The following is a 26094-nucleotide window of genomic DNA, read 5'->3' on the forward strand; positions in this document are numbered from 1 at the left end:
AACACTGATTCAATATTGAGCTTGTGGTTCTCCAAAACCCATATCTTTTTCAGGTGAATTCCTATCTAGTCACCCCTACTCTATCATGTAATTATGAAGTTGATTTTTTTAAACACAAGTATAAGCCTCTCAGGTCATGCAGGTGAGCACATGTGTGCCTATGCCATCTGATTCTCCCCAGAAATCCAGGCATTCCACCACAGCCCTAGCTGCCGCTGTCTCTTGGGCTACAAGGCAACAATAACTGGATAAACCCTGAGGTTCAGGGACTCTCATGTCAGGCCATATAACTGCAGCTTGTCCTGTGCTACGTCCAATTTGTGGTGTCCAAGGTGGGGGGAGTGGCACCCCCATAAGTAGAGCATTTATGATGCTCTCAGGATCTCTCCTTAAGAAACTTAGAAGGAAAAATGATCAAAAAGGTCTAGAAGGCCCTTTTTGCAGGTAAGGTCAAAAGGATAGGTCCTTCTCTAAGAGCCCATCCCCCTCAAAAGCCAAAGCCAACCAATTTATCTTGGAGATAGCTTCCACCAGCAAACCCTATTCTCCAGGAAAAGTCAAGGGTTCTACCCTCCATAGGAAGACGCAAACTAAAGTCCTACCACAAAGGGTCACAGTCCTATAAGTTCCTCAAGTTGATCAGGGAACTCCTTTTGGTCTATCCCTATGGTGACGATCTACCATGTAAGTCCTTTTCATGCCTCACCTTGGTGACACCTAGTTATTTTTGGCATCTTTTGTTTTTATATCACCTAAATTTCCCCTCAGCATGACCAGCAGTGTGCAATCTGTGGCAAGTTACCTACAAAGCTGGATGCATGGGTCAAGTGATGGACTGTGTGTCTGTCATCCAAGAACCAGCCTAGTTAATTTGGGAGAGGCTTATCACTAGGTCGGTAATGGAGTGATGAATTTTTGGCCATAGCTCAAATACCATCTAGTAAGTGGTAGAAGGGCTTCAATCTGCATCAGAGAAAGGAGGATTTAAACCAAGGAACTCACTGATTCTTGAAGTATGAAGTAGTAATAAGGATCATACTTACATAAATGTATGTATATGTACATATATACACACTTGTATGTATCAGTTGTATGTGTGTATATATATATGTATTATGGTGTGGGCATATGCATACATTGTGGATTTACATGTGCATTATCATAACAAGTATGTACAGATATATACATATATACACATGCACATATATATGCACACATATACATACAATAAATATATTATTCCTCCTCTTTGGTTAAGACCTCAGATATCACTGACTTAGGACATTTTTATGGCACAACTGAAAGAAACAGGCTTAGAAAAGATGCCTTGGGAATTTGATTTGCCCTGAGTCATGCAGTCAATACATGTCTAAAGCAGGACTTGAGACACAGTTTTTCTGACTCCAAGTCCAACAATCTATCCACTGTACCACACTACTTCTGTGTTACTATAATTATTATTATAATTTTATTTCTCCTATTACTATCTTTTTGTTCAATGGAGATCAGATAGAAAGGGTACTGGGACTAATCACGAATACACTGTAAAACTTGTAGCACTAAGTTTTCCCACAGATATTACTGTACTGTATTTTTTTGAAAAAAGTTTTTTTTTTTTGCTTTTTGGGAGGCAATTGGGGTTAAGTGACTTGCCCAAGGTCACAAGGCTAGTTTTCGTGTTAAGTATCTGAGGCCGGATTTGAACTCAGGACCTCCTGACTCCAGGGCCAGTGCTCTATTTACTGTGCCACCTAGCCACCCCTACTGTACTGCATTTTTAAGAGTCCAACGGAGGGGCGGCCAGGTAGCACAGCGAGTAAGAGCACCAGCTCCAGTGTCGGGATGACCTGGGGATCGAACCTGGGCTCAGACACTTAGCACCCACCCAGAAACACCTGGCTGTGTAACCTTGAGCAAGTTACTTAACCCCAATTGCTTAGTGGTGGCCAGGTGGCACAATAAGAGCACCAGATCCCGACTCTGGGGCCGAATTCGGGCTCTGATACTTAGCACCACACCCAGAAATAACTGGCCGTGTAACCTTGAGCAAGTTACTTAACTCCAATTGCTTAAAAAAAAAAAGTCAAATGGAATGTTATAGAAAAGACAGTTGGGACTGCCAGTTTAGAATCACAGTTTTAACAGTCTTTCAATGAGGTGCTTCTCCCTATCTAATTGGGAAATATGTGTTTTAAATTTTTATTGGGAAATATGTGTGTTTTTAATCTACGAATAACTTTGAGATAAATTATGTAGAAGGTAGAGAGAAAGAAGTTTAGGAAGATCTTGTGAGAAATGTCTTCTCTGTTGTTATTAAGAAACATAAAAATAATTTTATGAATAATCTGTGAAAAACTGAAAGTTTGCTGTGTATTCTGGAAAGATGGTTTCCAGAGGAGAAAACAAAGAAAAAGGACTTACTACTCATTTCTGGAGGGTTGAAATGAATTCATATCATGAGGGAAAATATCAAGAGGATTCTTTGTAAACTTTAATCAGTACATGCAGTGGAATGATGAAATTGTATTTCTAGAAGTGAAGAAAAGTCATATACTTTTATATTAAGGATTTGAAGTAACTTTGCATATGATTATTCTCATAGTCAAAACAATGAAAATAATTATTTGTAGGTTTGTTTTTATTATTGATTTGTTAATAAATCTTGTATTTATTAATCTTAATATTTACATAGTCATAAAAGATTATGGGATTTAATATACAATTACTATTGGGAAAGGTTTTTCAAGTTCATTTTAAGATAAGCTAGAGTGGGAGTAATAATAATTCCCTATTAATAATGAGAAATAGGTTGTAAATTAATAAGGAAACAGTCAAACATACCTACCTTAGTGTTTGGCATGTTAAGACCTAATAAGATCCCCTCTGTGGGGGGATTAATATAGAATGGAAGCTGGTCAATATTCGCAAGCCTTGTTGTAACTGCCATGTTTGTCTCTTTATGATTAACGTTTGAAGGATTTTGCAGAGGCAAATAAAGCTGTTGGTTTTCGAAGTGCTGGGACGCAGGTTCCTATCGCATAGACTCCTGGGAGCATCTTCAGGACCACTTCGGGAGACGGGATGTAGGGTGTCCATCCCTTATAAGGCTCTCTGGAACTTTGGGATGAGGAAACTCCCTCCTGCAACGCGGGTCTGTGCAAGCTTAGAGCAATGTAAAGTGGTCTGCCCCCAGACCACACTCTCAGAGGGAGACTTTAAGGTTTGGCAAAGCGGGTCATGCATGTGATCTCCTTTCATCCACATGGGCCCAGCCCTCCCTAATCAGGTGCCTTCCCTCATTAGGCTGGGTCTTCCCGAGGATAGGGGTTATCTCCTGCCTTTCTTTAATGCAGTGACCGGCACAAAGTAGGCACTTAACGTTTGTTGACTGACTTGCAAACTAATGGATCCCAACAACCATTTTGTCTGTCATTCCATTTTGGTTGAGCAAACTGAGGCAGGCAGAGGCTAAGCCCAGCTTTTAAGCGTCTGCATTTGAACTCAGGTCTTCCTGATTCCAGACTCGAGGCTCTAGGCAGAGCAGGAGTCAAACCTAGAACTTGAACCCAAGTCCTCTTGGTTTGGAGGTCAGATAATCTCCAAGGTCACTTCTGAGTCTTAATCGTATGACCCCCATGAAACATTAATTCGTAAGCGTAATTCAAAATTTCTTTAGAGTTTAGGAAACTTTCCAAATGAAAATGAAACCACAGAAGAGACAGCAGCAAAGCGAGAATTCGAACCCGTGACGCCGACCTCGCCGGTAACGGAATAGTTTCTTTAGCAAATCCTCGAGAAGCCGCGCCCACTCACGTCTCCCCGGGCTGCTTCTCCCATTGGCTCTCCGCAAAAAGAGGCGAGCCAATCCTCGTCCCCATTAGCCGCCCAGCCCTCCCCTGGGGCTCTCCCGGGGACAGAGGTCACTTGCACTGGGAGAGCGGTTTAGCTCCGCCCCGTTCGCCCGGCATCCTCCTCGCCGCTCCATGCAAGATGGAGGAGTACGCCCGTGAGCCCTGGTGAGCCGCCCCAACCACCAGCCTGTTTCCTTCCAGCCCCCGATTTCCTGCCTTTCTCCCCCTTCGGGCTGGCCCCGTGAGGCGACCTCGCCGCGCGCGCGCGCCCCTGCCCACCAGGCCGACCCCGGGCCCGACCCGCCTCCCCGGCTTCCCAGGCCGGGCCTGGCCGTGACCTTGCGTTCGGGCCCGACGCCCCCCCCTCGGCTCTATCGCCGCCCCAGGCCGCCCGCCACCTTGGGCTGAGCCCTAGTGGGATTCCGCGGTTTCAGCGGGAGAAGGGGCCGCATCCGGCCCCTGACCTCCGGTGTCTGGGCCTGCCTGGCTCCCTTTCCGCATTCCCGCGGCCCCTTTCCCCGCCCCGCCCCCAGGAGCACGCTGTGGGGGAAGGGAAGGGGTCCTGGAGTCTAGTGCCCCGTGGCCTTAGAGCCAAGCGTGTCTGAAATAACCCAGCCTCCCCGGGTAACTTGTGCATAGTTTCCAGTTGAAGGGCTGCAGGAGGTACCCCATCCCTCCTTAGGATGGTCAGTCCAACTCAGTGAACGTTTATTAAGCGCCTACTGTGTGCCAGGCACAGTGCTAAAGAAGAGGCAAAGGACGGCCCCTACCTCCAGGGAGCTTACAACCTAATGCTGAGTTTTTAAACAGCCCTTGTAAATTAAGGAAGAGGGTTGGCAGGAGGGCTGAGATCAGGGAGCAGCAGTGTTCTCTGACTGTAACAGTCTTCATGAAAAGAACCAGTCTTGTTGAAGTTAATGTAGCCTTTTGTCCTTGATAATTTCTGTTGCCTGGAGCCCAGAGCTCCAAATTCCCCTTGAAATACAGCGTGTGGTGACATGTTCTGCAAAGCGCCTTAGAGCCAGGTTCATGCAGTTTCTAAACGAAATAGAGTCAAGTGTGAGTTTTACAAGGCCTATCTTCTTGGGAGACGTTTGCCTTCAGAGAGAGTACCTTTTCAGGGCCATCTGTAGCCAACTCCCTTAGGAACTCATCCTATTGGTTAATCTCCCTAATTGAATTTTCATCTTTACCAATGTCTTCTTTCCCACAGACATAGTCAGAGGTAGCTGGTAGCATAGTAAATGGAGAGGACTTGGTCTGGAATCAGGAAGACCTGAGTTCAAATTTTACAAACTCAAGACAGTTAGTTATGTGACCCTTGGCAAATCATTTAAGCTTTTGTCTAACTTTCCTCATCTGTAAAATGAGGATAATAATACCTCACAAGGTTGTTGTGGAGATCAAATGAGATAATATTTATAAAAAGTGCTTAGCACATCGTTAATGCTTTATTCCCTTCCCCCTGGGGGAAGAAGCCAACCAACCGGTTGGTTTAATTTTTTTTTTTTGGAGGGGAAAAGGCAGGACAATTGGGGTTAAGTGACTTTCCCAAGGTCACACAGCTAGTAAGTGTTAAGTGTCTGAGGCTGGATTTGAACTCAGTTTCTCCTGACTCCTGTCCGATTCTCCATTACCTGCGACACCTAGTGACTCTCCAACTTACTGGTTTTTCTAGCTCCACTTTGCATTTAGCACCAAAATTCTTACAAGAATGCTTCCTTATTAACAGCTGCTTCCACTTACCATTTCTTAATACTTTTCACACTGTCTTTCAATTTAACATTAACTATTATGTACAAGGAATTGTACTAGGTGCTGGGGATATAAAGATGAAAAAGAGTCCTTGCCCCCAAAGATCTTTTCTGAGTTCGTGGAAGAAATATATGCAGATAAGAATGATATCTGGTAGGAATGAGATAATAGTAAAGGAAGGGTCTAGATAAACTTAGGTGAGTCAATCCTGAAAAACTTCATGGGGAAGATGTTAACTGACCTGAACATCAAAGGTATAAAAACATTTAATTGGGTTGAGATGGGGATGGGGGAGTGTTTGCAGGCATGAACAAAAATAGGTTTAAAATCATCTAGGTATGGGTAACTTGTAGACTGGTTAGATTGTAGTTAGAATGTGGAATGCATGAAGGTGACACAAGCAAAATAATATTGAAAATGTAGGTTGTAGCTACATTGCAGAGGCTCTTAAATACTCAGTGAAGGAGCTTCTATTTCACATAGATAATAGGAAGCCACTGAAGATTTTTGAGAACAGAAATGGCATGGTCAGTCTAGTATATTATGAAGATTATTTTGGTTGTTAAATGAAATGAATGAATTAGAGAGGAGAAAGTCAGGGGAAACCTATAGGAAGCCATTAAAATAGCTTAGAAAGAAGGATAAACCAAAGTGGTATGGGATGAAAAGATAGGTATGAAAAATGGACCAACTCCATTACTACAATAAACTTCTCTCTCACAGGGGAGGGAACCCCACAATCACCATTTCCATTGGACTTTTTTCAGTCCTCATTCTCTTGATATCCCTTTGGCTTCTGAAGCTGCTGTCTTTTTTGACACTTGGTTCCTCCTTGACTTCTGTAATATTGTACTATCCTGATTGTACTTTCTCTCTAATTTCCGATCTCCCCTCTTCTTATTTGCTAGTCTGTTATGGGCCAGGCACTGTGCTAAGGCCGCAGAGTCAAAAATGAAACTTTATGGTGGGGGAAATCACATACACAGAGAAGTTAATAGAGACTAATTTCTAAGGGCAAGATGTGGTGGTAGTGAAGGAAAGCATTAAGTGGGGAAATTAGGGATGGCTTTGTATAGGAGGTAGCACTTGGACTTCTGGGCCTTGAAAAGAGGTGGGGGGTTCTAAGAAGCAGAGATGGTTAAGGAGAGGGAAGGCATAGATGGAGATAGAAGGGAATTTCCTGTATGAGCAACCAGAGTAGGTCAGTTTGACTGGAATATAGTATGCATAATGTGTTATCAGCCTGGAAAGATAGGCTGGAGCTGGATTGTGAAGGGCTTCAGATACCAAATAGAAAATTAAATTTTATCCTAGAGGAATAGAATTTCTTGAGCAGGGAAGTGACTTGTACTTTTAAGAATATCACTGACATCTCCGGGCAGGATAGATTAGAAAGGTGAGACACTAGGTGCCAGGGATGAATTACGATAACATTGTAATTGTCCAGGCAGGTGATGAACAGGTCACAAGGGTGGTTGTAGTATAAATAGATTGATATAAAATATATTGAGGAAATAGGATGGATAAGGCTCAGCCTTTTTGATGTGAATATTTTCACCATCAAAATGCAGGCATTCTGCAAGGTTCCATCCTCAGATTTATTTGATGTCATCTATTGGCGTTAGCCATCAGCTTTATGCATGATTTCATTCATCTTCTGTAGCTCCCTCCTGTCTCTTAAGCTAAACACTTCCCAGCTCCTCCTAATAATAATAACCCTTCTATTTCTTCTGTTAATACAGTGGGGGAAACTTATATATCAAATTTGAATCTTCTCTCCATATCGTAGTGCTTTGGCCTCTGATTGCTCCTGCATCAGCTTCTTCCTTTCTATTCCTGCAATTGTCAGGATTGGTCAGACCTTCCTAACTGGTCTTCCCAATCTGTAGGATGTAAGTAGGGATGAGGGTCTGGTCCAAGCCCTTTGTCTTACTGGTGGAGACTCAGTGATTAGCTTGGAATCACACATCCCATAGGAAGAGAGAGAATCTCACCTGGATTCTCTGACTCAAAATCTGATGGCTTTTTCTCAGTCCTTACTCTTCTTCATCTCTCTGCATCCTCAGACACTGTTGATCACTCTGTCCTTGCTACTCTTCCCTCTAGGTTTTTAGGACACCACTGTCTCCTTGGTCTCTTGCTACCTAGCCGACTGCTTCTTCCGAAGGGTTCTGTTCTGGGCCCTCTTCTCCCAGATGATTCTCAAATCTGCCTATCCTGTCACTAATTGGGAGAGGAAGGGGAAGGCACATTCCAGGGCATGGACTCTTGTGGATTGTAGAGCTGTTTGAAACATTATGGAGGAAATAATTTTCTACTTTTTACTGTAGTAACCTGCATATTTATCTTTCACTTTTTACTCGCTATGAGCCCTGTCTTTTTTTATTATTATTTGTGAACTTAACAAACACTTTTTAGTATACAAAAAAAGATTGTATCAAAAAAAACTGTTTAAACTTTTTTTTTAAAAAGAAGCATTAACTTCAACAAAATAATACAACTGTGCTAATTGTGTCCCCTGTAGTCTTGCCTTCTAATGTGCATAAATTTTTTCCCATGCTCTTTTCCCTCATTTATCATTTATTCAATTCTTGCCCTCCAGGTAGAAACCCTCTCTTCTAATGGTTATAGTCAAACAACAAATACATTGATCATGTCTTGTTTGAACTTCTAATCCATTACCCCTCTGCTGAGAGTTAGGAATTAGATATTTCATCAGTCTCTTACAATCATGATTAGTTACTTCTAAGCTTTTTCCTTTCATATTGTTCTGGTCATTGTGTAAATTGTTCCTCTTATTTTGCTCATTTCATTCTGTCTTTTTCTTCATTTCTAACAGCACATTAATGTTCTGTGATATTCATATACCTCAGTTCCCTATGTTTTTTCTAATAATTGGCCGTAACAAAAAAAAGTTGGTATAAATCTTACATATAAGGGTCCGTGTACAACTCTATCCTTGACCTCCTTGGGGTGTGTGCCTAATAATAATGCTGTATCAGAGCTTATATATAGGTTAGTGACATTTGACATTTCAGTTCAAATTGTGCTCCATAACAATTGAACTAATTTACAACTTCACCAACAGCTCCTGTCCTCTCACAGCAGCTTCAGAATTGCTATTTTTCTTTTTTCTTGTTTTGCCAGTAATGATTAGGCATGAGGTAGAACCTTAGAAGTGTTTTAATCTGCATTTCTCTTATTTTAGTGATTTGGAGCATCTTCATATGATTGACATCTTGTATTTGACCACTTATCTGTTGGGGAGTGGCTCTTGTTGAGACTTTCGTTCACCTTTGTTTCTTCTGAAGCACCTAGTACAATATACATTGAACTCGGTATAAATATTGAGAACTCAGTAGAAATATTGAGCTTAATGAAATGTTGAATGGCTTAATGAATGTTCCTTGCCCCCTTGAGAATATTGAATGTGTCTGCAGCACTTGGCATAATATGGATGCTTGGACAGTCTTGACTAATGGTTAGTGTAGTCTTTTCTTAGAGACCTTAGCAGTGTATGGGTTAACCATACAACAAAAATATTTAGCACAGAATCAGATTTTTAGAACTGGAAGTAGCCCCTTTGTTTTAGATGAGGAAACAGGCCGCAGGAGCTGGGGATTGACCCAAGGGCTCCATTGTTGCATCCAACACTTTGATCTTTGGAGCCAAGATATAGTTTGGGGTGGTGGGTCATCCTTTATTTGGCTCTAATAACTAACTTTTCTTTAGAGTTGAGTGAAGTAGTCCAGGCAGCACCCTGATGGCACTGAACATGTTCCTTTTCCCAACACTTACTTCAGTGCTGCCCTTCACCTTGTTCTCAACTCTGAAATGGCCGTCCTGTGTAGGCTGTCTGTCTCTCCAGACTCTGTCCTGTTGATTCTTTTGTGTATGACTTTTCTATTCCTGAGCACTGCTATTCAACCCTAGCTCAGAACTCTTGTACTTGTGTTGGGGTTTAAGGTTTAGGGGTGCTCGAGACACCAAAATACCAACATGCTGGATCCAGCCGAATGAATTAGACTCAAGTCTTCTCTCAGCCAAAGTAAAGCAAAGTTTATTAAAGACTCTCCTTCATGGGTAGACTCTTAGGGAGCCTAGGTGACACTTGTATTGGACAAGCAGGCCAGAATAATCTGATTCCGAGTGAATCTGTGCTAGATAATTCTTGGCAACCACATGGAGGCAAGATGGAGCTTATATACAGAAAAATTGAGGGAGGATTTAGGGGGTGGTCTAGAGGAGGAGTCTAAGGAGAATCTTGAGGATTAAGGGTGGGAAATAGTTGAAGACTACCTGTAGATGACAGACAATGGAGGGCTAGGCTAGTAACCAAGATTTGGGTCTAGTGATGGTAGGTGCTTGGGCTGCTAGGTGGCTTAGTGGTTAGAGTGCTGGGCTTGGTGTTTGGAAGACTCATTGTCGTTGATGGGGATGGGATCCGAACCCCCAAAAGGAAAAGACTGTCTTTGGGATCTAGACTGCAAAAAGGGAAAAGCTCCCATACTTTCCCTTGTGACCCAGGTGCTCAGTGTTCACCTGGGGAAGTCAACCCTTCCCAGTTAATTAACTGCATTTTCATTGTCTGCACCTGGCCCCATCCTAGACTGCCACTGCCTTGATCCTATCTAGACCCCATTCTCCCTTGGCCATGTGGTCCAGGTCCCTGGCATTCTGACCCTTCTCTGTTACCTCCAGGCACCCCCAGAATATTTGGCCACTTCTAGATTCTTCCCACAGTCTTAATGTATATAAGATCCATCTTGCCTCCATTAAGGTGCTCAGATTCCTTTAAAGTGTGTCAATGCTTAGATTCCTTAAGAGTCTTGGCCAGTATAGTGGATTTTTAGAATCATGGCCAACCTCTGTCTGTGTTCTAATAAACCTTGTCTCTGACTGAAAGAAGATTTGGATTGAATTAATTTGGTCAGGACCTGCATGTTGCCATTTAGGGATCCCAGCACCCCTAAACCTCAACATTGCAAATTCAAATCCAGCCTGAGACGCTACCTATGTGACCTTGAACAAGTCACTTAACCCTGTTTGCCTCAGTTTTTCATCTTTAAAATGAGCTGGAGAAGTAAGTGGCAAACTACTCTAGTATCTCTGCCACAACCACCCCAAAATGGGGTCGTGAAGAGGTGGACATGACTGGAAACTACTGAGCAACAACAAAAAGTAGCTTCTTACCTGAGCCCCTTAGTACCAAGCTCTTTCATCTTGCAGAAGGCAATCTCTCTATTCTTTCTAAAATACTATATTACTCTATTATTATAATTAAAATATTATCATTACCCTGTTCAAAACATTTTAAATGGTTCCCCATTGCCTGCCTATACATTAACATCTAAACTCCTGGGCTTAGCATTAAGGCCGGCCTCTCAACCTAGCTGTCCAATTTTATTGTCTTCTATTATAGCAATAACTATGGTCGGCTGCATCTAAATTCACAGTCTCCTTGACGCGCTTTTCAAATTCCTGCCTTTTTTACTTTAGCTGTGAAATGCCTGCCCCCCTTTTTTAAAAAAGTTGGTGGAAAGAGAAAGGAAAGATTTGGGTTCAGATTCCCCCCACACATACACACACACACCCACACTTAACTGTTAGGAAGCTCTGCTTTCTTCTCTATAAAAATATTACCTGGATTGTTATGACACTCAAATGAAGTAATGTATGTAATTGTGAACATTAAAGTACAATATAAATATGAGACAGCATCATCATCTGAATATCTCCAACCAGATGCTTATAAGCTCTGTAACTGTTGCCTTATTTTTCAGTTCTATTTCCCAGAGTGCTTAGCATTGTCTCAGCCTAACAGTAGATACTCTGAACATTTATTTGTTTTGAATTCTACAGGAAGCTAACCTACTTGCCTCCTCTCCAGGAAACTACTGTTGTTTCTGTGATGTGTGAATGAAAATGAATGGCTTAAGTATATAGCATGAATAATTTATAGATGGGGGAGGGACCTTGTATTATCTGAAATTCTCTTCCTCGTTGGGGCAATATTTGTTCTTCCCAAGAAGTTTTCTGGCTGACCTGGTCACTGCCATAAAGGAGAGCTGGGCAAGTGATCTTGATCCTATTAGAAGACCATGCGTAGACATTTACTTGTTTTTATTATTTTTTATTTAACTTTTTACATTATCATTAATGATTATGGGAGTGGTCACAGGATGGACACTGCTTTGTTTATAGGTTTCAGGGTATGTTTATTGGTTCTATCTTTTAAAATTTTTAAAAATTAGTCCTTGTATGTGGAACATTCAGCATGGATGAGGCTAATGCACTGGGAATTTAGCTAATCAGCTTGTCACTAGCAAGTCTCTGAAGTTTGATGAGTAAGTAGGTCTTTCCCTGTGTCTTGTACCCAGTGAGCTTTAACTAGCACTGGTTGATAGGATTAGTGCCACACAGTCTGGATAAGTAGATCCTCTTGTCCCCTCTGCTCCTCACCCATCTCCACTTGGTGAGGTAGGGAGGGAATATGACCTCAATGTCACAGTGCTATCTTCTAACAAAGACTTGGCCAAAATCAAAGCCATCTTACTTCAGTCATACTAATGCCTTCCCTCAAGTCTTAAGAAAGTCTCTTAAGGCAGACTCCCTACCCAGAGAGCCTTCACACTCACAGAACTATCATATTCTTTCTTCCATGTTAGGTTGATTTGGTATAGTCTATCCAAACCATCCAGTCAACCCAGCATTTTCCTCTCAGCTTTTACCTGCATTAGATGAGAGAGCCCAGCTTCTGAACTTTACTCTGTATCTTAATTTCTTGTAATTTTGTAGTCAGAAATCTGCACCATCTTCCACTCTCTTTTTTTTTTTTTAACAACTATTAATAGTTGATCGTTGTGGTCTTTATCATGTAATTGTAGAGAAGAGTTCATCTGTAAACTGCATTCTTAGAATTCAAGGATCCCATTTGAATCTCAGACTTAATAGAACTAGGAATCTCAAGAGTTGGAAGGGATCATAGCCATCCTCTAGTCCAAAACACACCTGACTAAGTACAGCCTCCAAAGCATCACCCCTAGGTGATCTAGCTTCCTGGAGGCCCCTGTGGAGGGCATGGCTGTCTCTGTCTTGTGTCTGTTTCTACAGTATCCTTGCATTCTGTTCCTGATGGGGTACCTGGGGTCTAAATCAATTTGTAAAACCAGTTTGTACAATTGTAACTGCAATTTTTATTGTAAAATTGTAATCTGTGAAATCCCTTTCCCAGCCTCGGGCTCTGCCCCTTCCCCCTATCCGACTCAACACCTTATGATTCCTTTGTTCTTACTTAATCTCTTCATGTCTCCTCTGGTCTGGCCCAAATCTCATCTAAACTATCTATGCACTAAAGTCACAAGTTCCTCTAGGTCAGCTCTAGCACTATCTATGCACTGAGGTCCCCTCAGTCCGGTCAGCCCAATGGCAGCCTTACCCTTTAAAAGTAAAAGCATGTACCCCTCTCACTCTCAGGTCCCCTAAAGGACTCTTGCCCCCTTCTCATAGAAGCTTAACAATAAACTTCTACAACTCTCACTCCACTTAAGCCTGAGACCTTGAATTCTTTCCAGATGCTATTGCAGGTTTTCTGGTCTTAGATAAGACTCGAATTCCTGCTGAACCTAGAGGGAGCCATCCCTCATCATTCCCTCTTGGATACTCATAAAGCTACCCCCGGCACCTTCATTTAGTTTTATACGAATTCTCACTCATCTGATTGTCTTTCTTCCCTGGTACATTCTTCCCATAGCTGCCAGTGTGAGATCCCTTTTCAAAGTCAGTACTTATTGCTATTTTTTGTTTATATATCACCTTCATTTTCATTTAGAGGCAGTCTTGGCATACTGGATAGAGAGGTGGCCTTGAACCAAGAAGGTCTAGATTCCCGTCCTGCCTCAACATAAAGAGACTAAGCAAATCCCTTAACTTCTTGGTCTTCTGAGCACCTTTCTCAAGATGATGAGTTACAGAGAAAGAAGATGCTGACCTGTATCAGTAGAGGGAGTTTCTTATCTTCGATATCAATATTCGTATATCTGTTCATTTCCAAATATGTCACCCTTTTCTTCCACCCCAGAGAGTAGTCTCTTATAACAGAGAATGAAAAAAGAGAAAGCAGTTCTCCAGAACTAACTTGCTTAGGAATCTGAGTTTGACGGTATGTGCTGTCTCCCACTTCTGCAAAAAATATCATGATACCCAAGCCCCATCTTCTGCATAAAACTTTTCCTGGTCCTGTCAACTCCTAAGGGCTCCCCTCCCACCAAACTACCTTGTATTGAATTGCTTTGTATATTTTTATATTTATTAATTTTATGTTGTTTTTATTTTACAAATATTTCTCCATTAGAGTGTAGTAGGCACCTTGTGAGTGAAAATGGCTTCATTCTTTGTACTTGGGTACCTAGCATCTAGCACAATGCTTGGTGCATCATAGCTACTTAAAAATACTCATTTATTGATGGATTGTGGGCCAAAGTTATTTTAACATGAACTGAATGCTGTTAACATAAATTCACTACCACATAGCTCTGTATATATTTTGTGGGGCAGAATTTAATTAATTGGGCTGGGCCTGTGTTTGAGGGTCATCATCATTTAAACTGGGAAGGTTTTGTGAAGAAGGCAAGCTTTGAAATATATGACATCATTAAAGGGTTTTTTTTGTTTGTTTTTGTTTTCTTTTTCCTCTTAGCCCCTGGCGAATTGTGGATGACTGTGGTGGTGCTTTCACTATGGGTACCATAGGAGGTGGTATCTTCCAAGCAATCAAAGGTTTTCGCAATTCTCCTGTGGTGAGTGTATGGAAACTAGCCCTCTACATGGAACCCAGATTTGATTTATTTAAAAACAACAACAACAACAACACAGATTCTATCAGTGTGTTGGCAATCAGTTGCACTTCTAATATCTTCTGGTCACTTGATTTTGTTTTCTCAGGGGGTAAGCCACCGGCTTCGAGGCAGTTTGACAGCCATCAAAACCAGAGCACCACAACTGGGAGGTAAAACTATTTCATGTTCAGATCTATTTATTTTTTCCTGATTACTGAAGACGAATCTCCAATCTTTGTGGAGTATGTCAATTGTTTATCTCAGTTTGACTTTTAATTGCTTATTCCTGGAAAACATCATCACAAACTCTGATACCTTCATGGTCTGCTTCAAAAAATAAGATTTAAACAGTATACCTTATGAACACCCTCATTTTCTCAAAATACACTTTTTGGATAGAAGGAGAAAAATGTTTAAAGTTGTAGGGGTTTTTTTTGTTTTTGCTCTTTGGAGGCAGGACAGTTGGGGTTAAGTGACTTTCCCAAGGTCACACAGCTAGTTAAGTGTCTGAGTTCAGATTTGAACTCAGATCCTCCTGACTCCAGGGCCAGTGGCCACCTAGCCACCCCTAAAGTTGTAAATTTTGAGAAAGAAAATGGTTGCTTCTGGGGAAGCTGAAGGAAAATATTAAGGGGCCTTATGAGAGATACTTGAAAAGTAGGAGAACTATTTTCTAGGACACAAAGGTAAATATGCCAAGAATTAGGAGACAGTTGTGCTAACTTTGCTCTTTGCTATGAGTAGCAGTATATCTCAAGTACCTGGTGAGGAGAAATAAAACATACCCTTCCCTGGACTTTTTACTGAGTTTCTAGCCATTTATTAAAATCTAGTTCAAATGGCACCCACTCCCTGATACTTCTCTTTATTAAGGACCTTTTCTCTTTGAAATCTCACATTACACCTTGTTTACACTTCTTGTGTACATAGGTATCATTATAGCAATTCGTGTATCACTCCCCTATTTATTTATAAGGTCTGAGAGGGCTGGGATGCTGGTTTATTTGAACTTTGTGTGTCCCCCAGAACCTAACTTGCTTGAATTGAAGTAACAAGATATTAATCCCTTGGTTTCATATAAAGCTTACAGTTAGGTAAACCAGTTATAACACAAATAAACACAGCACACAGCGGGGCTGCTAGCACAGGTTCACTCGATCTGGTCAGACAGGAAAGACACTTAAGAATGGGCTAATAGTCTTTAGTCTAGTTTTCTCAGAAGAGGATTGCTGATAATGGGAGGACAAACTCCTATAGCATTCCCTAATCACCCTTCTTGCGGGAGCTGGCTAGAAGGGGGGGCCAACTACCCCTGCGTCTCAACGGGGTCAGTTGAGACAGGCACTCCGTGTGCATCCCCTAAATCACCTTAAGCCTCAATGGGGGCCAGTTGAGGCAAACATAGATTCCCCCCAAGGTTTAATGGGGATCAATCAAGGCACGTACAGCAGCTGTGCACTCAACCCTAAGGTTCCCCATTCACTGACCAATGACCCTGTTTTATAGGGTGAACAGGTAAAGAAGGCGTATTGCTAGCAATAGCCTCACATGTTTACATCACCCCATCCCTCTATCTCACTTTGAAGTTGCAGTGGATATTTATATTATTTATCATTATGTAATGCTGCTCAAGTGTGGTGATGTTTTGAACCATAACTGTGGGAACTCATCTAATACCTGGGAACAAGAGATTGTTATAGCTCTGGATCCTGGAAAACTGAACTTTTTTTTTATTTTTAGTTTTCAACATTCATCTCCACAATATTTTGAGTTACAATTTTTTCTCTCCCTGTCTTTCCCCTGCCCCGCACCTCAAAACAGCAAGCCTACTGAATACCTCTTCCCCCAATCTGTTCTCTCATATCCTCCTCCTTCACCCTCCTGACTTTCTAGTAGGGCAAGTTGGGTCTCTCTGGGAAACTGAACTCTTAAGAAATAACAAAAATCCACTTTACACACACTAAAATTCACCTTACTTATACCAGTATATAAATGAAGAAAAGTAAATCAAGTTCAATCCTGGAGACTTACAGATCAGTAAGCATTTATTAAGCACTTACTATTTGCTGGGCACTGTATTATATACTGTGGAGATAAGAAAGACTTAAGACCTTCCCTGCCCTCAAAGATCTTAACAATCTAATGGGGAAGACAACATAAAAAGAAGTTGAAAAGGAGAGTATGGGGAGGCATGATGAATCCTGCAGCCAGGAAAGGAAATGGTCTGGGGAGATGTAAGATTCAGATCTGATTTCATCTTGCAGAATGAGTTTCTGGAGATCACGAAGGCTTGGCAGAGCAGCCAACAGTGGGAAATGATGAGGTGTGTGCATATAAATTAATTTAGGGGATTGAGGGATAACACTAAAAACTGAGCAGATAGCACTTGACCTAAAGATTGAAGGAAGCTAAGATTCCAGGAGCAAAGGTTAATGTGAATTAGCATTCCAGATAAAGATGAGAGTTAGAATGCTATATATGAGCAACAGCCTACTGAACAGTGTGGCGGGTAAGGCTGGGAAAATCTGACTTCACTTTTTAGGGTATTGATCAGCCAGCTCACTTGCTGGCAGCAAAGGCAACCAGTAAATATTTTGAACATAAACATATTTGTTACCAAAAGAGGTTCCAGGTACAGGGTCACAATGTTAATAGAGAATCACTGCAAGGTGAGTGGCATTGGAGCTTCCCTGGTAAAGACAGCTTTGGTATCCCCTCTTGGTCTTGTGCATAGCCAAGCTGGTTTATGTTCATGCCTGGTTTTGGCTTAAGAGCCTTGTAATACTATGCACAAGCAGCTTTCCAGAAGAATGCTACTGTGAACAACTTTTAAGGTTCTGACTACACAATATAGTAATCACTATTCCATAACAAATCAAAGCAAAACTTTCACAGAAAATCAAGGTACAGCATTCACAATATTACAACTTCTCAAAGTACAGTAGTTAAAGTCTTCCACTCATGGGGCAAAGTCTTGATTAACTCAGTCACTTGTTCATCAATCAATTACTAAGTATCATACACAAACCCCTCCACCCCTAGGTGTAAACTACAGTTTCATTATTACTCAGTATCCAGGGAGAGGTCTTTTCATCTTGACTTGGGGCCAGTTCTCAGATTCCCTGGATCCCCTTCATGGTCCCGGATTCTACCTGGATTCACCAGACTATCACCTGGGCTCAATGGCAGACAGCTCCCAGTTCCTTGTCCAGCTCTCTGGGTAGATCCTGCTCCACACTGAAGTTCACAGGGTCTAGTCCATGTCAGATCCTTCACAATTTCTGCTTCCAGGAATTCAAGGTTCAACCAAGTCCCAGACAAAATCTCAGCATCCCCGTCATGCTTCTCCTGGGCTCTTCTGTCACCTGGGTTCTTGGGCTCCTGTTCAGAAGAAACTCCACCACCACAAGTTCTCGGGAAGTTCTAGCTCAATTCTCCATTCTCTCTTATGTAGCTGCTCTGCCACCAGATGCTGATCCCAAGAAACTCTGTGCCTCTCTGGGGCTTTTCTTATATACACACAGCTTTAGCTTCCTGTTTCATCCAACCCCTTCCTGTTACATCAGTAACAGGAGACAGGAGTTCATACCTTCTGTTGCCCCAGCAGAGGCTTGATCACTTACTAAGTGCTAAGTACCTGCTACTTTTGCCTACACAAAGGGATCTTCAAATTCAGAATTACATTACATTATAAGCCTCTACTCTTTGCCCTGCAGAAAAGCATTTTTTGTATTTGCCATTCTCAGAGGCTCCATCTCCATATTTTCCTTTCCTCCTGCCACCTCTCTCCCAGCCTTCCCTTCTTGATGTTTTTTGCCATGCACTTTTACTCCATAGGCATTCTCATGCTTTCACCATGTCTACTATAAAAGTAACACAAATAAATGCAAAACCTGCTAAGCTTTCAGTGAGCCAATAGATCTCCATCATTATCTGTGGTAGATATTTTTTCTTTGAGTTACAATATTCCTTTATTTTTACTTTCTCTTATATCATTTTATGGCATGATGAGGAAATAGTCATTATTTTTCCTTTGTTTAAATGGTGTAGTATTAATGTGATTTAATATCTTCCCTGCCCATTAATAGACCTCACATGGAGCCCATTAAGGGAAACTTGCTTGTAGGAAGACTTTCACACCTTTTGCTAATTTCTAATTAGGCAGAGTTAGGAGGGTTGTGATGCCTTCTGGCTCTGAGAAGTATGTATATATACTCTGAGTTGGTATTTTGCTTTGGGGCTCACTTATGAGAAGGATCTTGTGATTCCCTGGTCGAGATTCTAAGTGACCTGTATATTCAGAGCTCTGAGATTGCTTAGAGGTAAAGAAAGGCTTTCTCAATCCAGGGATGTATGTAAAGTATATACTTGATTCGGCAGTCAGAGCCCTATCTGTTGGACTTTATTTCTCCATTTGTATTTTCTCTGAAGTTCAGGGTGCTGACTTCCCCTGAACTGGTGAATGTAATTAAAGAAGATTGTTGATCCCTTAAACAGCTATCTTTCCTAGTAAAGCAGATCAAAGAACTGGTGCTAGCAGCCATCCTGGGTGTGCCAGTGTGTGGTTACTGCAACAAATGGTTGTTATGATAACCAAAAGATAACTGCAGAATGAATGAACAGCACAACAATATTTAGAAAACATATTAGACCCACAATATATCTATTCTATATACTTATTAAGTACCTGGTATTCTAGAGTTTGTTGTATTGCTTAATTGAAAATCTATTAAAAATTCAGTGAAATTTTGTCTACAAAGGAATAAAGTGGTACTTCATCCCAGGCACCTTCATTCTTAGATTGTCACATTTGGAATGAGCTCCTTATGTAACTGAATCCAACCTGTCCCTAAACAGGAATCTCTCATATCATAACAGATGATTATCCATTCTCTGCTTGAAGATCTCTAGTAATTGGGCATGCCCAGGGCAGTCCCTTCCACAGTTAAACAGTTAGCCAAAATCTGTCTCTCTGCAGCTTCTGTCCATGGGGCCTCAAGTTTGGCCCTTTTTGGCTAAGCAAAACAAGTGTTACCTCTCTTCCACACAATAGCGTTTTCTGTAAACAGCTAATATGTGCCACTCCTAAAATCTCTTTTTTCAAGCTGATCATCCTCATTTCCTTCAAATGATCCTTGTGTGGCACAGTTTCCATTCACTTCACTGTGAATTCTAGCTTGCTTGTGTTCCTAAATATGCCCAGAAATAAACACAGGACTAAAGAGATGATCTGACCTGGGGTCCATCATTCTCCCACATATTAATGCCAGTTTAAGATCACATTATTTCTTTTGACTGCTATATCACAGTGTTGATACATATCAAGCTCTAAATCCACTAAAAAAAAAAAACACTTTTCCCATGAACTTGTCAAACTATACTTGAGCTGTTTTATACTTTATCTTTCTTAGGTTTGGCCCATTGGTCTAGCCTGTCAAGATATTTTTTAATCCTTGTCATTTTTTTTTCTCCAGCTTGATAACTGATCTAGCTTCATGTCAGTCACAAATTTAATAAGCATACCATCTAAGCCTTGGTTAAAGAAAAAAATCCAGGGGCGGCCAGGTAGCACAGCGAGTAAGAGCACTGGCTCCAGTGTTGAGAAGATCTGGAGATCGAATCCTGGGCTCAGACACTTAGCACCCACCCAGAAACACCTGGCCATGTAACCTTGAGCAAGTTACTTAACCCCAATTGCTTAGGGGCGGCCAGGTGGCTCATCGAGTAAGAGCACCTGCTCCAGTGTTGGGATGACCTGGGGATCGAATCTGGGCTCAGATACTCAGCACCACACCCAGAAATAACTGGCCATGTAACTTTGAGCAAGTTACTTAACCCCAATTGCTTTAAAAAAAGAAAAAATCCATTTATCTCCATTCTTTGGGTCAGGTCATTCAGTTAGTTCTGAATCGACCTAACTGTACTGTTATTCAGGCTTCATCAGTCCACCTTGTCCAGAAGGATATCATAGGCTATGTTGTTGTTAACTGCCTCCCCAGATTCCAAGTTAACTATGAAACACTCCCCTGTGTTATTACCAGTTTATTAACCTCTCAGGGAAAAAAAAAATGCAGTTAGGTTATTCTGGCATGACCTATGGATGAACTCATACTGACTCCTCATTATAATTCCTTTTTTTAAAATACTAACCCCTCTTAGACCAGTTTTTTTTTCTTCTTAGTTTATCGCTATTGGTTCTTTATGCATTGGGTTATGACCTGATTGTATAGTTTATAGGCATGAATAAGGGAAAAGAATGAGAGATATCCCTTCGGCAGCTAGCATGGTTAGATGTTCAATAAATGAATGAATTAATGAATGAGAGAAGAAAATAAGAGCTGAGAAGAAAAAACTGGCAAAGTCAGAAAAAATTAAAGGTTAAGGGAGAAAGAAGAGAGCTCAAATACATGTCAAGGCTCTGTATGTATAGTCTATAAAATGTATACTTATGCAACCTGATTTTTTTTAGCCCTGAATTACTTCTTTCAGATTTGGGATCTTTGCTAATTTGAGTTTTTGTCTTAAACTGAACAGGTAGCTTTGCCGTTTGGGGAGGTCTTTTTTCCATGATTGATTGCAGTATGGTAAAAGTCAGAGGAAAAGAAGATCCATGGAATTCCATCACAAGTGGTGCCTTAACTGGAGCCATTTTGGCAGCAAGAAGTAAGAAACTCTCATGGCTACACTAGAAGAAAGATTGTTTGGAAGACCTCAATAAGCTCCACATCTTTGCCATAACTCAGTATGTGAGAAGTGATAGCTGCAGGGGAAAAGCTAAGTCCTGCTTGATTTGACTTAGCAGAAATATGTATAATGGCAATTAAGAAAGGAAAAGAAGAACTATTATCTTCGCATTTTTGAGAGAGATAAGAAATAGCAGTTCTTGGCATTTTATTAGTATAATAGGCTTGCTTCCTTAAATATTTCTTTTATAACTTGTCTGAAACTACTGTTTTGTGCGAAAGTTGTTCAGGTCAGTCTTTTGATGGTATATCATTGAATGATTTCTATTTTGTTGTTTCTTAGCAGTAATAGTTACTGCTAAGTTAACAGCTAATAATTTCTCCTATGGTGGTAATTCATTAGCATTTGAGGAATTTTTTCTTAATGACTTAAAACTGTATCTCATAAAATCAAGACAATCAGGATTTGGGATACTAGTAGATAATAGTTGACAAGTTGAAATGTCTGTATACCTCCAAAGTCATTCCATTTCTGGTCTGACATCTGGGATGTGCGTTTGGCCCAGAAAAGGAAGAGAAGGGCTGATTAGTCCCCAATGCCTTATAAAGTCTAGCTCAGCCCTGGGAAAGAAAAAGAAGGGGATCCTAAGGAAAAGCCTATGAACCCCTTCATAGAATAATGTTATTAAGTGCATAAAATAAAGTGTATTGGATTATAAATGAAACCAATTTTATTGAAATATAGCTATCCAGGCCGGCCAGGTGAGTCAGCGAGTAAGAGCACCAGCTCCAGTGTTGGGATGACCTGGGGTTGAATCCTGGGCTCAGACGCTTAGCATCACACCCAGAAATAACTGGCCGTGTAACCTTGAACAAGTTACTTAACCCCGATTGCTTACCAAAAAAAAAATATAGATAGATAGATAGATAGATAGATATAGATATAGATATAGCTATCCAAATATTTTTTTAAGACAAAGTCAGGGACCTGAGGTTAAGAATTCCTGATCAATATCCACTGGGCTCAAGCCTGTCCCCTAGTATGGCCAATGCATAAAGCAAGAAGTGGAAGGTAATTTCTCTTGTCGTTGATACCTTCAGATGGACCGGTGGCCATGGTTGGTTCAGCTGCAATGGGTGGCATTCTTCTTGCTTTAATAGAAGGAGCTGGTATTCTGTTAACAAGATTTGCATCCTCACAATTTCCAAATGGTAAGTATTCCTCCACTAGACTCTAGTAGCTGTGTTCTCAACAGCTAAAATTTTGGTTTTGGAATGGTTCGCTGACCTTTAGATACACTATTACTTAAGTTGAGTTTATTTGTGCTGATGCCTTCATCAGCATTGGGGGTATCTTCTGATGAAAGATGTTCACACTTTGTTGTGGGAACCCTGAGGATGTTGGTAGTAGATGACCGTGACATTTAAAGAATAGGACATGGGTTTTATGTACTGTGTTTTAAGAAAAACAAAAAGTAACTAGCTATATAGTTTGCAGTGAATCTTTTCCACAATTTCCTTTTTTTCCAAGCATTTTGGGTTAACTGGGGAAAAGGGACCATGCAACTTCATTGGTAAGGTGCATGTCAGTGCTTATTGGCTGTTTATTATTAATTCTGCAGCTTTTGGGGAGAAAAGTTTAGGAGCTCATTATCATGTTGAATCTAATTTGGCCATTGTAACCATAGAAACTTCAAACAACTCTTACTCTAAATTTGTAACTGTTTTTCCCTGGGACCACAGGGAAGGAGAATGGTATTAGTAGGGACTGACACTGGAACTAGCAGAGGGGGATCACACTCTGTCTAAGACAGTAATAGCAAAACATTGACCAGTCTGTTCTTTAAGAAGACAAGCAGGGGAGTGGAACAGGTTAAAAACTGGTTCAAGCACTTAGACAAGAATCAGTCTGGAGTGTGGGGAATAGATCTTTTCTCCTGATCTAATCTCATTTCCCTATGCACTGAGCAAAGATCCCATATCCTTCTGGCACAACCTTCAAATGGTACTCTGCTCATTAGATACCATTGGGATGGACTGGATGACCTCATGGACTCTTTCTATCTGATCTGTGTACTTTTTAGTCACCACTTTAAAGTTAGCATCCCATTGGGATAGCCACATTCTGCCACACTCTACTAGAATACTTTTTTATTTCAGTCAAACACTGCAAAGATGAAAATAGTCATATTAAACATCTTTACAAAAAGGGAAAAATTTCCCATACATTCCAGACTCTCTTAAGGAAATGTTGGTATTTTAGTTATGCTTTACTTGCTATGGCCTTGTTTTCTTGAAGAGTTCAATCAACAAAATGAAACCTTCATCCAGAAGCTACATAGTGTCTTTGAAGGCATCATTATTTACTCAACTTTTGTCTAATTAAAAAAATGTTTCAGAAATACCTGTTTTTGCAGTAGATCAACATTTCTGGAAATTTTGTGTAAAGAAAACCTCTTAGAAAGTAAATCATGCATAAAATAAATACATCATTTCAAAGAAATTCTCATGGGGAAAAAATCAATCCCAAGATCAATTAAAAATTATTATTCTAGCAATGAGGCAATCCATTATAATTCTCTGAATTTCATTAAATTCTGCTGCTAACACAAATATAGTGAAGCATTTTGTGGGGGGAAAAACTCTAGTATCTATAATTTGTTCTCATTTAAAAAAAAAACCTGGGTTCTTATGTTCAAGGCAGCCATGCGACCCAGTGGTGACAAGTGATCAAGTGTTGGACTGGAAGTCAGGGAGGTCCAGGCCCAGATCTCAAAGTCAAACACTTAAGTAGTGAGCTCTGTAAATGCTGGCGATCATTAAATGCCCTTCACTTGTCCATGTTAAAAAATTGTCATTACTCCCACAATAGTCCTTCATTTCAGTTGAGAAAATATTTAGCCTTTGCTGTGTGCATAGTACTATGCCAAATAAAGTAGAAAATACAAAGTTTATATAAAATTTCATTCTCTACGCTCATTGAACTGCTTTAGTTTCTCTCTTTCTCATTTGTGTTCACACACAATCACACACCCTTCTATAGAGAAATAGCATCGCAGGGTAATGCAGATTGCAAAACATTGCTACATTTGAAGTTAGGACCATGGGCAAATCACGTAAACCTGTCTTAAGTTTTAGTTTCCTCATCTGTAAAATGAGATAATACTTGCATTACATACTATAAAATAAACAATTTCTTTGTAAAGAAAGTGCTTTGTAGCCCTTAAAGCTTTACATAAATGTCAGTCTTTATCATTCCAGTCTCTGCAAACTCAGTGCCACAAGACTCTAGTCTAGAAAAAGCCACTAGCATCTTCCTGTTCACTTAGTTGGCTTTATAGATCTGGCTCACTGGGTAGTCTTATGGCGAACCTGCATTTTATAAATGTTTTACAGAATATGATTTCTTCTATTTTCCATAAAATTGAAAACAAATGCTTTTAATAACAGCAATAAAGTATGGCAGGAGGTAAGAAGATTCCAGGGTGGGTGGCTCCAGCAGCTTGTTATTGCAATTACTTAAAATTTTGACTCTGCTCTTTGCTGAAATTAATCTACACAGCATTTCTGGCTCAGTATTTGAGTGATCTTCACTCCTAAGCACAAGGAAAGCCAGGCTGTCATCTGTCCTACTAAGTTTGAAGCGCTTCCAGTACTGTCATGCTGGTACAGAAATTAGGCAACCCTAAAAATAAAACTTGACTGATGCTTTTAGTTTAATGCATTGTATTTTCCATTGGTTAGACTCAATGCAGACACTTTTTTCAACCATGTTGTTTGCTACTTTTAGTTGTGATTTCTTGATATTTAAGAGTGATATGATTTCTGTAAAACTTAAATTTATGTCAATTGCAGGACCTCAGTTTGTTGAAGATCCTTCCCAGTTGCCTCCAGCCCAGTTGCCACCTTCACCATTTGGAGACTACCGGCAGTATCAATAATGAGACTATTGCCCAGAGGTTTCTTATTAGAATATGATCTTTAGCTCTAGAAAGATTCTGGAAGACCAAGTTACAGTCGCATTTGGACAAGAAGGGCTGAATATTCTGAAGAAACACTTAGCACTTTTTCTATTTAAAGGAACCTGGGACAGAAAGTCTAAAAGCTTAAATTTTATTTATTCACACTTGGATTGCATTTCTAATAAAATTAAATGTCTAGTATCATTAAAAAGGAAATATTTTAAGTGCTTAGAAGATGAAGGACCAAAGGGAGAGTATTGAAGTTGATTTCCTTATGGACTTCTCTGCCTGATTTGTTGTTCTGTGGTTCAAACAATAATATGCCCCCTGGAACTTGTTCTTTCTTTCAAGATCAGTAGTAGTGCTCCACTTTTCAGCCTCAAATACTTCATCTTCTCAACAAAAATAGATTTAGACCTGCATGCATTGGAGTTAGAATATTTTCTTACTCCTGAAATGGATTGTATATGAAAATGATGCCAATCCAGCACAGGTTATTTTTAGTAAAATACTTTAAGCATCAAAGGAATACAGTAAAGTGCTGATTTTTCTCACAACATCGCCTTACAGGGAAAGTGAAATATGCTGTGCCCTTTTGGGGCTGTCAACTACAAACTTCTCTGAGGCTACTGTGCCTTGGTTTCTGACCATTAAAAATCTCACCAGAAATGACTGGTATCCAAAATGCTTGGTCCTGTAAAAGAAGAGCTCAGAGTTGGAATAGTTTTCATTATTGGAAAAGTTTGTTGTTTATTTGTGGAATTGAAAATAAAATATGGACATTTTTTGTGATGCTTTTGTAGTCTCCAAATAACTGATTTTACGTATCTACTGTATTATGGGGTCTTTTTTTAGGCCTGGAAGATAGATAAGTTCTTGGTAGGTACTTCTTGACTAAATAATTATGATCTGCCAGAAAGTATAACCAGTCACTTTTATTTGCAGCATAGCCAACAGCATGAATTTTACAGAGTGCTAATTATGTACTTGCCATTACAAAGAGCAC

At 40.4% G+C, this 26094-nt stretch overlaps 1 protein-coding gene across 1 annotated transcript; it reads left to right on the forward strand.

Moving 5' to 3' along the window:
* Window positions 1-3875: 3875 nt before the first annotated feature.
* On the forward strand, window positions 3876-25880 carry TIMM17A (translocase of inner mitochondrial membrane 17A). Its single transcript, XM_069074561.1, has 6 exons — window positions 3876-4016; window positions 14305-14404; window positions 14550-14613; window positions 20978-21106; window positions 22228-22338; window positions 24982-25880. Exons 1-6 carry the CDS (start codon window positions 3991-3993, stop codon window positions 25065-25067), a joined length of 516 nt encoding a protein of 171 aa, XP_068930662.1. The 5' UTR covers window positions 3876-3990; the 3' UTR covers window positions 25068-25880.
* Window positions 25881-26094: the final 214 nt, after the last annotated feature.

Source organism: Petaurus breviceps, unplaced genomic scaffold (assembly GCF_028583685.1).
Source record: "Petaurus breviceps papuanus isolate PSGF00001 unplaced genomic scaffold, PetGlider_PUasm1.0 90895, whole genome shotgun sequence".
Taxonomy (NCBI): Eukaryota; Metazoa; Chordata; class Mammalia; order Diprotodontia; family Petauridae; genus Petaurus; species Petaurus breviceps.

Coding starts and splice junctions, on each gene's coding strand:
- TIMM17A (XM_069074561.1), top strand. CDS start 3,991: ATGGAGGAGTACGCCCGTGAGCCCTG. Junction 4,017..14,304: donor GAGTACGCCCGTGAGCCCTG/GTGAGCCGCCCC, acceptor TTTTCCTCTTAG/CCCCTGGCGAATTGTGGATG. Junction 14,405..14,549: donor GTTTTCGCAATTCTCCTGTG/GTGAGTGTATGG, acceptor TTGTTTTCTCAG/GGGGTAAGCCACCGGCTTCG.